The following is a 13,096-nucleotide window of genomic DNA, read 5'->3' as shown; positions in this document are numbered from 1 at the left end:
CTCCCAGGACATCCACGTCTCCCAGGACATCCAAACCTCCCAGGACATCCACATCGCCCAGGATATCCACATCTCCCAGGACATCCACATCTCCCAGGATATCCACGTCTCCCAGGATATCCACGTCTCCCAGGACACCCAAACCTTCCAGGACACCCAAACCTTCCAGGACATCCAAACCTCTCAGCACATCCAAACCTCCCGGCACATCCAGCGCCCCAGAGCACCCAGATGTTTCCCGTGCCGCTCTCTGAGGCACCCGTGGCCTCCACCCGCCGCACATCCCAGCGGTCCCACACTCCGCTGGATGCTCCAGCACACCCCAGCGCCCGCAGGCTCCGGTCACCGCCGTACCCCGAGCTCCGAGCCCAGCGCCGCCGGCAGCACCGCGGAGAGCTCCGCGCCGGGCGGCTCCGGCCCCGCAGCACCGCGGAGAGCTCCGCGTCCCCTCCCGCCGCTGCCGGAGGGTCCCGGCCGTGTCCCCCCGCCCCAGGTGCGTGTCCCCATGCTCGGGCAGAGTCCCAGGTCCGTGTGTCCCTCCCGGCGGCTCGGTGTCCCCGCGCCCTCCGCCCCGCCGTCCCCGCGGCGCGCCCCGAACCTGTCGTCGCTCTGGAAGGACTGGTCCCCCAGCAGCAGATCGCGGAAGCGGTACCGAGGCGGCAGAGGCAGCACCTCGGACTCCAGCTCCGTCATCTTCAGGGAGGCGATGTCCAGAATGACCCCGCTCTTGCGGCTCCCGCCGCCGTCCCCGCCGCCGCAGCCGCCGGGCGACGAGAGCCTGCGGGAGAGAAGGGGATAGCGGCAATGGGGGGGCCAAGGGGGAGCCCTGCCCCGCCCGCCCCCGCCGCCAGCCCCGGCACCTCCTCCGGGGCCGGCCCCGCCGCTCCCGCACCCCCCGGCCGCGATTACATTGCGGGGCAGGCGGCCGTGCCCCCCCGGCAGAGCGCTCCCCCCGGGGGCATGGGTGGCTCGGGGCTCCCCCGGCTCAGCACCGGCGGCCAGGGCAGGGTCCCCCGGAGCGCCCCGCACAGCGGCGCCGGGCACAGGACATTTGCTGCTCAGCAGGCGAGCGACGGAGAGCAAGAGGAGCCAATGGAAAAGCCGAATAGCCGGGAGGAAATAAAACTGCTCGCAAGATAACCGAGAGCTGACGGCCAAACCCAGATCCACCCCCAGCCTCCCCCCGCCACGAAAAGTAGGGATGAGAGGCAGGCGAGGCGATGGCTCCACAACCGTGCTGGAAGCAGAAGCACAACCTCCTCTCTGGGCTGCTGGCACTTAAATCATCTGAACAACCCCAGGATTAAATGAGAAACCGCGAAGGCTGATGACTCAGTCGCCTGTCCAGCTGCCAAGTGTCGTGGCCGGGAGGATACATCACCCGTCCCTTGGCACGCCGGTGCCTCCGATCAGGGGCGGGGGATGGCAGTGCCTGGGAGAGACACAAGGTGATGGCTCAAAGGCAGCTGCGTGTGGCAGAGAGGAGATTAAACCCCACCAGCTCTCAGGAGGTTATTTCAGAGGGTTAAGGGCTTTCTCTGGTCTCTTTTCTCAAAGCACATTTATCAGCCAGAACGTGGGTACACCCCTGCTGCACACTTCAGCTCGAGCTGCCCATCACAGCACGCTGGGGTTGAACTGAAACTTCACAAAGCAGCAAAGCCATCGATTGCAGAGACCCCAAAGGCAGCGCCCCAGGGCTTGATCCTTTCTGGTTCGGCTCCATCAGTGAAACTCATCCATGCCATGACAGGAGCACCGGTTTCACAGGCTCTTTGTGGGAAGAGGGGAGGACAGGGAGGGCTTGGAAAGGAGAAGTGGTGCCTCTGAGCCGATTCCTTGTCCCTCACATGGAACTTTGGTGTGTGAGGCAGCAAACAGCTGAAAGACTCCAGCTCCCATCTGACTTGCTTCCAAGAGTCTCATCCAAAGCCTCTCCAACTCATCCCCAGCAGCTTCCCACAGCTTTTCCCCCAGTACACCCTGCACAAGCTAAAGACAGGCAAAAGAGCTCCCAGCAGCTGGATGCTGAACTGGCACCGAGCACATATCCAGGGATTTGCTGCAGGGATGGGAGCTGAGGCTCCTCAGATCATCTTCTATCTTTAACAACTCACGCCCCTGTAAATCAGCTCCCAGCTGACCAGATTCCAAAGTCCTGCTCAGCTGTTGTTCCCGAGTTTCCAGAAGAGCAATCGGCATGCAGAATTTCTGCTGAACACAGCCCCAGAAGACAGCCCAGCCCTTCAGATGGTTCTCATTGATGTTATTTGCCACTTAATTCTATCCCCCTCAGAGCTTTTCAGTTCCTTTTAGCTGCCATGTGCACGGTGCAGCCAAGGCTCTGCACTGACTAATGCATCTGTGCAGGGCCTTGGGCACCAGGGAGGTTATTCTATGCTACTCATTGATCCAAAACTTGGTCTTTAAGATAAATCAAGCCAAACTCCTGTCAACTCAAACACTCCCTCCGGATCAAGCCATAGAAATACCAAAGTTTGCTGACCACCTCTAGCTCATGTTGCAAAGGAGGATTCAACATTCAGCACAAAAAAAATTTAAATAAATAAATAAATAAAAAGAAGCCACAATTACATCTTTCCTCTTAGAGCTTAACTGTGATGAATTAGGCCAAAACACGCTGTTTCTAGGCCATCAGGACAGCATTCTGAAACTCAAATTTCAGTGTGAGAAAGTGCAATTTTTAAAAATTATCCACTCTCTTATTATAAGCATGGTTTAAAGTGGGGAGCCAGGTGCCTGGCTCCAAATGGGGGTGATTATAATTGCATTTGAAGGAGACTGTCACACCCAGTGCTCTCCAGTGATTATGAAGTGCCTGTTTAAAGGAGCACCTTGTTTCCTTTCCCAGAGGCTGCACAGCCATGGACAAACAGCCTGCCATGTGGAAAGGGCACCTTTACCCACAGCTGCCACCCTGTCTGACACTCCACAGCTCCTGTGGGTCTGGACAGGCAGGGCCATCCTCACCCTGCACCCTCTGGGAGCTGTGGATGCTCACAGCTATTCCCAGCCGTTCTCCTGGATATCAAACACTCATCCTTTGGGGTTTGGGTGCTGCTTGCCTTTTTTAATTCCACGTGATTCTTTTCCAGCTCAATGAATCCATCTCTCCTGGACTCAGATCATGAAACAAAGCAAATATTTACCACTGTCCTCTATCAGTATTTAGAAATGCTGTAGTAAAATCCAATTATATCAGTAGCTCTGGAAACACAATTTCTGCTATTTGCATCTGAGTTTCTTCTCCCATTGGCAGTAGCAGCTACACTTCAAATGCATTTTCTCTTATTCTTGCATACAACATCATTCAGAATTTTAAAATTTTGGCACATTTGTTTATTCTGGATGAAGCTTCACTAGAAGAAATACTGCATTCACTTGTTTCTTAAAATGTCTTTATCAATTGCACGGTGACTTTGGGATGTTGCACATCGACGTCTTAGAGAAAAGTGCTCCTGCACTGCACACAAATCTCCTGACACTGGCACTGAGGATTTACAACCTCTCCTCCCAGACACAGGGATCCTGAGCTATGGAAATACCACAGCAACCTGGCTGCTTCTTCAAAGCTGTAGTGGTATAAAATAAAAAATTCATGAACAAGCTCATTTATTGCATAGTCTTCAAATACTACCAAAAAAAATAAATAAAAAAAAAAACCAACTATGGAGTGGTTGATAGCTAAATACAGATCTGCAGCTTTATTTTTATCATCCCTTTCCTTCCTTCCTCCAGAACCATGTACCACTAAAAAAGAGCTCTGCAATCAGCATATGGAAACCTCAACACTCTTCCACTCTCTGGCTACGGCAGCGTCTCTCCCCCAGCTTGGCCAGCTCCCCGCAGCCGTGGGGAGGGGACACAGCCCTGGGAACCCTGGAGCTGTGGAAGCCCAGCAGGACCCAGCACTGCTCAGCAAACACAGGAGCTCCAGGGCAGCACTGCCTTGGGATCCTCCAAACCTTTCCAGTGCCTGGGCTGGGCCCAGCCACGTCCTTCCCTCGCTGCTCCCTCTGCTGTGGGAGCTGTTTGTGAGGAGCAGGTTTTCCAGAGTGTCCAGCCCTTTCCCAGCAAGGGATCACCTCTTTTTCTGCCTGTCCCAGCTCTGGGAACACACACAAATTCTTTTAAAAGCTGAGTCAACCCCAGTACTCAAGAAATGAAGCAACCAGGACTCTCTGCTGGAGAAACAACCCCTCTGCCAGTCCCACTGGGAATTTTGGAGGCTGTGCACACCAGATTCCTCAGGAAAACCACCCAGCCTCTAGTGACAAGGTGCTGCAGCACACAGGGATAACACCAGGCTCATGATTCACACCAACCCACCACCACAAATCTTAAACCTAAACAGATTATTGAACTAAACACTCAGGGGAGCCTCACTGCTCCGTGCCCCGGGGATGGAAATGCCGGCACAAAACCAGAGCTCAGTGGGGCTCTGTGGTGCCACTGGAGCTCCTCAGAGCTGGGCAGGTCCCCACAGCCAAGAGGCAGCCTTGCCTCAGAGGAAAATTCACATACAGGGAGCTTCTTTTAATGAATATTAGGATTTCCATTATTATTTTTAACTGTCTGTCAAAGAAGAGGAAGGACACAAGCCAAGTTCCTCCTCTGCTTCCTTGCACGCTGCACACCACAAAAACCACAGAGCATCTTCCTGCTTCCCACCACAAACCAGTCCCAAACCGCCTGGGTCATCCCAGACCCCACACTGGTGCTGTGGGATGGAACTGCCCAGACCTGCCAGGCACCAGCAGGAGCTGCAGAGCTCTCAGTGGTGCCTCTGCTCTGGCAGCACCAGGAGTTACTGGAGGACACGCTCTTCCTCTCCTCCTGAGGCCTGGGGTGTGCACACAGAACAGGTGAATTACATTTGGGGCAAGTTCTTGCATAACCTCCAGTCTGAACCTCTCCTCTCCCACTCCAAGCTGTCAAACAAGCCAGAGGCACAAGGTCCTGCTGGCAGCCATCTGTTCCAACTCCATCCTTCCCCCAGGAGCATGGCCAGGGAGTCTGGATGTGCTGCCAGGAAAGCGAGTGCCTCGTGTCCAGCACCAACATCCCCTCCTCAGGCAAAGCCACTTCTCTTCAGCTTTTGGGACCCAGCACTCCCTGCAACACCACGGGCAGCTGCTGCTGTGCCTCCTGTCACCTCCAAGGGGATGGAAAGGACAATTCCTGGCTGAACCAGTGGAGCAGGAATCACACACGGGGTCTGACCTTTCTCTTGCTGTTGGCACCGACACAGGACACAATCTGCTGGCAGAAGCCAAGCTTTGGGCAGCAAAGAGGCCCTGGCTGGGCAGGAGCCTCCAGCTGCTCTCTGCTGGCCCAGACCATGGCAGGGTGAGAGTATCTGCATTGAAGGGCTGGGATCCTCCTCCAGAGGCTCCTTGGGGCCAGGCTGCTCCAGGACAGCGAGGGCTCTGCCAGGTCCTGCCCTCCCTGACCCAGCCATGGCTGCACAGTCTGCTCCTGCATCTTGGCCCATCCTCGGCAAGCCCAGCCACCACCAGGCTCTCCGAGCCTCTCCAGGGAACCAAACCATTCAGGAAATGCTGCCCTTTCTTTTCCTATAGTTATTTAAATATATACAATCATCTCGTGTTTGTTTCTCCTCCCACAGCTCTTCTGGTTACCAGGTTACAGTTGTTCTGCCCTCTCTTTTTGATTTGGGGATTTTTCCCCCTCTGAGTGACATCCCTGTGGGGTCTCCTAATGGCTGGAGTGCGTGGGGACACAGGTTTGGTCCCCAGAGCCGGGCTGGAAGGCAGCACATCCCTCCCTCAGAGCCCCTGCAGCAGGGCTGGCACCGCTTTTGGCAGGGAGGGGTGGCAGAGCTGGCACAGCACAGCCGAGGAGAGGGCAAGGAGCAGGCAGGGAGGGAGGGAAGGCAGCAGCTCTGCACACGTGTGTGGCTGAGCACATGTGCAGGACAGGTCCCACCACACACCAGCGCAGCATCCCCCTGCCCAGGCATCGCCCTCCCTCCCAGCCCTGCAGGGACACCCCCATGGAAGAGCTGGGGTGCTCCTTTCAGAGCTGTTTCCTCTGCCAGCACCTCTCTCTGTGAGCAGCAGCCAAGTCATTGATGGTTCTGAACTGGCTTGTTGAGGAAGAGCTCCAAATTCTCATCCCACCATCCCCTCTCCCTCCCCAGAGGTCTCACAGGGACTCACGGTCACCACTCATTGAGACAGCAGCATTCCTACAATGGTTGTGGGTTTAATAATTTAATAATTTCTTGATTCAAAGAGTTTAAAGAGCTCTGAGGGAAGTGAACAGGCCCATCCCAACACCCAAGTCATTATTTCCATGTAGCTTGAGCAGCTTTGGCTCAAGTCCTGGTTTTGGGTACAACAGCTGCAGAACATGCACTCACACATCTCTCGATGTACACGCACTCACAATGTATGAAGCTCTCAGTCTCCCAGATTAAATCCCTGCATCCAAATTCTCATCTCCACAGACAGCTGGACTGTCCACGTCAGGAGCTGCTGCTGCTGCTCAGAACTTCTCCAGAAGCACCGAGCCCTGTGACAAATCCATCCATCGCTTCGCTTCCAACAAGCACAGGCAATTTAGCACCACAGGCCTCACGGAGAAATTAGCATTTTGTGTGTTTCACGTGGAAAATGAACAGGAAGAGTGAGTCAGTGCAAAGCTCCACGTGGAAAATGAACAGGAAGAGTGAGTCAGTGCAAAGCTCCACAAGCCTTTCCCTGCTGGCAAATGCTATTTTCTAGAAGATAAAAGTAGAAATTGTCACTTCCAGGTCCAGAGCCGCTCTTCTCACTCGACAGCCCTGCATTAGCAGTTGAGCCCCACATCCCCCCATCCCTCCTGGCCCCGTGTACACAAAGTTTTTGAGTGGCAGGGTAGAGCTCAGGAGGCACAGGAGGCCTTTTCCCTCTTCTCTGACCCCACAGCAGCACGTGGAGCACACGAGTGGCAGCTCAGCATCCCCAGCCCCAGTGAAATTTCCCATTGCTGGCCCTCCCAGGGGGGAGAGATCCAGTGAGAGCGAGCCACAGGCATCCCCTTTTTCCAGAGATCCCTTCTGGAAGGGCTGGCAGTGCTGGGGGGTTCCCCAGCACAAAGGCAAACACACCATGCCTTTCATGAAACAAAGCCTTTCACACCATGCTGATGTGCCTGGTGACTGCAAAGCCCAGCTAACACCGGGAAAATGAGGGAGGAAAAGCAAATCCTGCACATTCCTGGCAGGTGAAAGGACCAGCTCCCACTCCTCAGGCCTGGGCTGGGGCCTCCTCATCTCTTTAATAAGAAAAACCAGCCTGGAGTAGTGCAAGGTCTGGTGGAACCAACCTGAGCTACGTGGTTGTTCTGGTTTAGGGCAAATTGGGGAAGAATTTCTATGGAATGTTCCCTGACCATGGCAGTGGGTTGGAACTGGATGATCTTTAAGGTTCCCTCAGCCCAAATCCTTCTGTGGTTCTATAACTTGCAACCAGCCTGTTCTACTGTGTATATATGCAAATGAAATGCAAATTAGCTCAGCTGATCACTTGCAGCACAACACACCGAGCCTGCTTGGCTAAAGGACACAGCTCTGCTCCCCATCCCAACGTCCTTGGGCAAAGGGCCCCGAGGGCCTCATTCCCAGCATCTCATCCAGGAACAGCCTCTGGAGAAGGGGAAATCCCAAACTCAGCCTGCAGAGCCAAGGTCACCAACCCTGCCCAGGAATTCCTGCCTCAGCAATCCCCAGGGCTATTTATGGATGGCACCAGGTCCCATCTCTGCTGTGGGAGCTGTTTGTGAGGAGCAGGTTTTCCAGAGTGTCCAGCCCTTTCCCAGCAAGGGATCACCTCTTTTTCTGCCTGTCCCAGCTCTGGGAGCACACACAAATTCTTTTAAAAGCTGAGTCAACCCCAGTACTCAAGAAATGAAGCAACCAGGACTCTCTGCTGGAGAAACAACCCCTCTGCCAGTCCCACTGGGAATTTTGGAGGCTGTGCACACCAGATTCCTCAGGAAAACCACCCAGCCTCTAGTGACAAGGTGCTGCAGCACACAGGGATAACACCAGGCTCATGATTCACACCAACCCACCACCACAAATCTTAAACCTAAACAGATTATTGAACTAAAAAGAGAACAATTCCCTTTCCACAACCTCCAGGGCTGTTCCTGGAGAGCCAATGGCCAACCCTGCACTCTTGCCTGTGTCTGTGATCCCAAGGGACACAATCCTGGCAATATCCCACTCCTCCCCACCCCAAGCTGTTACATCCTCTGCCACCTTTGTCAGTGCCAAGTAGTTTTCAAGCTCATGTGAAAATAAAAAGGCTTCAAGATCAGGAAAGTGCTAATTCTTGCTAATAAACTGCTGGGAAAATCCTCCCTTCTGCCTAGCCCCAACCTGCCACAAGCAGCAAGGGTTGGAGCGTGGAGAAAAAAACTTCTTTATGCTCCAGACTCCTGCAGAACAGTCCCTGCTATGGAAGCAGAAGATAATAGAGGGACGTGGGAGGAGGAAGAATCTTTTCACACTGTTGAAAAATACAAAGTCTTGCCGAAGTAAACCCCAAGAGGCAGATTTGTCACCACACCTGCCAGGCCAGGATGTGATGGGATGAAGGGAAGGTGTCTCCTGGGTTGGAAGGCAGGAGACAGAGAGGGAACGATGAAGAAAACATCAGTGGGTCCCACAAGGCTCTCCTTGCATGGCCTCAGAAGGGATGGGGATGACTGCAAATTATCCAGTGCAGCCAAGCCAGACTGTAAACAGTGGCACTGACCGACCTGGTGATAAAATGTCAGACAAAAATTAACATCAATAAATTCCAACTGATCCAAAGGGAGAAGGGTGTGATCATCTTCCCACACAGGCACAGAGAGGTCTGCAAATCAGCTCTCAGGAAAGAGCCAGAGTCACAGCAGATGATGCCACAAAGCAAACAGCTCTCAGTGGTGGTCACAACCCCAAATTTTAAGGATTTTCATTGCAGATAAGCCCAATATGGAGTCACACACACACTTCTGGCTCCCCTCCTCAGAGATGAAGGGCACCAGAGACAGCTGTGGGTTATAAAGAGTTTTATGCAAGGCAAGGCCAAATACATCAGGAAGAGTCTCCAGCCTGGAAAGAGATGTGATGAGAAGGAGATAAAATCAGAGAGGAGAACCAGGGAGCAAGAACATCACAGGAGCTGCACAGGGGAACCACAGGGCAGCAGCTGAGAGGAACAGCAGCGTGTTCTGTCCCAGAGCAGCCACATCCCAGAGCTCCCAGCTTCTTTGGGAAGCAGAAAGCACCAATGGCTTCAAGAGGGAGCAGGTGAATCCCTAGGGAAGCATCCAGCCAGCCACTGGTACAACCTCCAGCCCTGGGAAGGGCTGCTCTGTCCTGCCCTCTGTCCCTGCCAAGGACTCAAACAATGCTTTGGGTTGGAAATCCCACCTCGTTCCCATGGCAGGGACACCTCCCATCGTCCCAGGCTGCTCCAGCCCCATCCAGCCTGGCCTTGGGCACTTCCAGGCATCCAGGGGCACCCACAGCTGCTCTGGGCACCCTGTGCCAGCCCCTCCCAGGGAAGGATTTCTTCCTCAGATCCCATCTAAACCTTCCCTCCTTCAGTTTCTGCCACTGGGCACTTTCAAAGGACACCAGGCCAGAGGCACCTGTGCTCAGGGCCTGCCTGGCTCCTGGCCTGCTTTTATTCATGAGAAGGATGAATGAGATGTTCCACACTCCAGCCCAGCCTGGCAGGGATGCAAGAGAAACCTTCACAGGCTCCAAAACAAATTGCGTGCAGCCCTCGGGAACCAGGCGTGGGGGTCAGGGAGAGGTTGCTGCAGGAGGACTGGGAGGATTCAAATAGATGCTGTAAATATTTTTGCAGAGCAGAGAGAGCCCTGAGCACAGGCAGTGACCTACTTTGCTGTTCTCCAGTGAAGGGTGACACAGCCGTGCCAGAGCCCAAGGGCAGCTCCTAAGGAGGACATTCAGCACACTGAGAGTTCTTTTAGGAACAGAACAGTGGGGAAGGGTCCCAAAACCTCTTCCCACTGAGCCTGGTGTGCTGGTGGGTTCTCCCCTTCAGCAGTCCAGAGCCTCATACTTCCCTTTCCTAACCACCTGAGGAAAACAAGAGCAGAATTTGATCTCATCTCTGCTGCACAAACACCCAGAAAATACAGGATGTTTGGCCCTGTAGTTCTATGGCTGCCTGTGGCAATTTCTCCTGGAACAGCAAGGCCTGGATGCCCATGGGCAGCCAAAGCAACAGTTGTTGCAATCCACAAGGCTGACTTTCTGGAAGCTGATAAATGTCCAGGCTAGTAATCTCGCCTGGAGGAACTGATTACTAATTAGCTACAGAGTCTGCTTCAGTGCAAGCTCTGCCAAAGAAGCATCTTCTCGTTCATTTCCAGAAAATTGAAAACTTTAGAGATAACAACAGGCTGTCAGCTGCAGGGACCATCCTTGTGCTAAACTGAGACAGTTCCTTGGACTCATCTAAAGATTAGCAGGAGAAGCCATGGGAGAGCCATCCTGGGCCTGGATGAGTGCTCACACTTGGCAAGAATCCCATTCAATCAATGCTTTTTTTCTTTTCTCCTGCCCTTGGACTCAGGCAGAGGTTTTAACCCATGGCAGAAGGTGCCTATGGGCATTTTTAACTTGGCTGTCACTGCTCCAAATCTTGCTGTGATTTCTAGGGCCGTAAGACCACCCTGAGCACAGCCCATGCCAAACGCAGCCCCCTGGAGCTGACATTGCACAGGAACATCCTGAGCCTGGCAGGCTGCTGCTGTCCTGCCCCCAAGCTCAGCCTCTGTGGCACTGGAGCAGCTGGGACCCACCTTCCCTCCACATCCCACCCCCAAATCCCTGCTCCCACGGGCTGCAAACAGCAGCAGCCACACAGATCCCCCAGGAGATCCATTTAGAGCAGACAGGAGAAAAGCCACGTACGTCTAAGGCACAGCCATGACCTTCCCAAGCAGCTGCTCCAGGTGCGCCGCCGCCTTCCAGCTTCTCCTTCTCAGACCAGCCATAGGAGGCAGGGGATGGAAAATCCGAGCCTCCTCCCACCCATGCCTGCCTCTCTCTGACTCGGGCAGGATATTTTTGTGTGAGTCCTTCCATCTGGCTGCCCATCCATCACTCGTGCCCGCAGTGCCCTTACATGGGCAAGGAAGCGCAGCCGCTGGCCGGAGGAAATCCTCAGTTCCCCAAAGTGACAGGCTGGATCCTTGTGCAAACATTTATCCAGATTTCCCACGAGGTAGAAAAGTGAAATTTAGGCTCTTTGTACCCTCTGGGTGCCAGAAATGTGTATTTACTCTCCAAACAAACTCTCAAGTGCTTTTACAATTAACCCTTTGCTTTCTGCCTGGGGGGGACTTTCAAGACCATTGTCCCCTTATAAAGAGGGCCAGAAGGAAGTTCACAGACGTTCCCACACACATCTCCACACTCAGGAAACCGAGAAGATGGATTTTCCTCTTTAACAGCTTTTAAACCAGCTCTAGATTTGCTAAGTGAAGGGATAATTGAGCTTTCCACTTATTTCAGTAGGGTCAGCCCAGCTGAGGTCCCTTGAACATTTAGCAGGAGGCTCAGTGAACGTGTTCCACATCTTTGCTGCTCTATCCTGGCTCTCACACACCCCTGGTGACAGCTCTGCTTGTCTGCCGTCACACCTCCAGCCCCACACCTGGGAGTGACAGAGAGGAGACAAGAGGATGGTGTCAGACTGCTGAGCCCTGGTCTGCCCAAGGGCTGTGCACAAACCCCACGGCAGCCTGGAGAGGAGGGGAGGGAGAAACTCTGCAAGCAGGCAGAGGTTGAGAGGCAGCAGGTGGGTAAATGTGGATGATCATCCCTTGCCAGGATTTCAGCCCCCAGCCTGGGCTGCAGAAGAGGAAAGCAAACAAGAGATCAGCCCTGATGGTGCTCACTGTGCTCCTGCCCTTTCTCCTCAGCCTGTAGGAGCCCTTTTCTGCTTCTTCACTGATCAGCTCTGAAAAAGTGCATTAGGCACCAGTCTGCTCTGAGCTGGGGAAACTGCCGAGTCCTGAGGGCTCCAGGCAGCTTGTTTAACATCTCCAGAAGGGCAGCAAAGGGCTGAGCACAAGGGCAGGCAAGACAAGCCATGGAAAGCAAAGGCATTTCAACCTCTCCGGAGCCTGAGGGGGTTAGAAACACATCGAGCTGTAGAGCAATAATTAGGAAACCAAGTTCCTCTATCCAGATTGAAAGAGACAGGCAGGAGGACGTTTGGGCAAGGATTTTGTAGTGCATTAGATGAGGATAAATGACCCTGGGCAGGGCTGCAGTGCCAGTAATGAGGAGCAACTCCTCATCTTCCCGTAAACTTGGAGCTGGAAACCTCCGGGAGATGTTGTCTCCAACCAGATCCCTGATCTTCACAGACACAATAACCTCCTCAAGGGTGTCATTTCTGCAGACACAACAAGCACAGCTGCAAAATGAGGCAGTTTGAGGGCTGGGAAAAGCACCACCCTGCTGTGCCCAAAGTGGTGTTACCCAGAGTTGGGGGTCCTGAGGGACCACGGAGCCTTGGATGCACTGGGCATCGTGTCACTGACAGAGAGAAGGTAATAACGGGGGTCTTAACCCTAAAAAACAATATTCGGGGATTTTATTAATTGCCCACTCAGTGGCAATGTACTGAGAGTTAAAGAACAGACTGCTTCTTCTTTTTTTTCATTCAGGTTTTTTGGAATAAAAAGATCTTTTCCCTAAATCACGGCAAGCAAATGAAGACATAGAAAATCCCAGCTGGGCAGCCCAGGGCACAAACCCAGCTAAGGTTCTTATCTGCCAAGCATGAATTGATACACACAATTCATCTGCACACTACAGCTGGCATTTGATGAGTGTGACAGTCAGAAGAGCCATACTAGTAAATTTAATCAGAACAATGACAATACACAGCATTTTTCAGGAAAAATTGGGGTACTTCAGCAAGGACTACTTGTGAGAAACAGATGCTGCTGTCAGGCACAAGAGGATGGTGGCACTGAGTCCCCCTGACCTCAAGCAGCTCTTCCCCTCCACACAGCAGCCCCTCCC

At 53.5% G+C, this 13,096-nt stretch overlaps 1 protein-coding gene across 2 annotated transcripts in view; it reads right to left on the bottom strand.

The window, feature by feature from the left end:
* Positions 1-11,089, bottom strand: part of KCNT1 (potassium sodium-activated channel subfamily T member 1) — a 79,214-nt gene extending 68,125 nt beyond the window's left edge. For both annotated transcript variants that reach the window (XM_058853857.1, XM_058853858.1), the window contains exons 1-2: positions 10,970-11,089; positions 599-778 (exon numbers count right to left, since the gene is read on the bottom strand). In XM_058853857.1, the coding sequence (XP_058709840.1) occupies positions 599-693 (95 nt within the window). In that variant the 5' untranslated portion in view covers positions 694-778; positions 10,970-11,089. The remainder of the gene's footprint in view (positions 1-598; positions 779-10,969) is intronic.
* Between the last annotated feature and the right edge of the window lie 2,007 nt (positions 11,090-13,096).

Source organism: Poecile atricapillus, chromosome 20, assembly GCF_030490865.1.
Source record: "Poecile atricapillus isolate bPoeAtr1 chromosome 20, bPoeAtr1.hap1, whole genome shotgun sequence".
Lineage (NCBI taxonomy): Eukaryota > Metazoa > Chordata > Aves > Passeriformes > Paridae > Poecile > Poecile atricapillus.
This window is presented reverse-complemented; position numbering and strand designations above follow the sequence as displayed.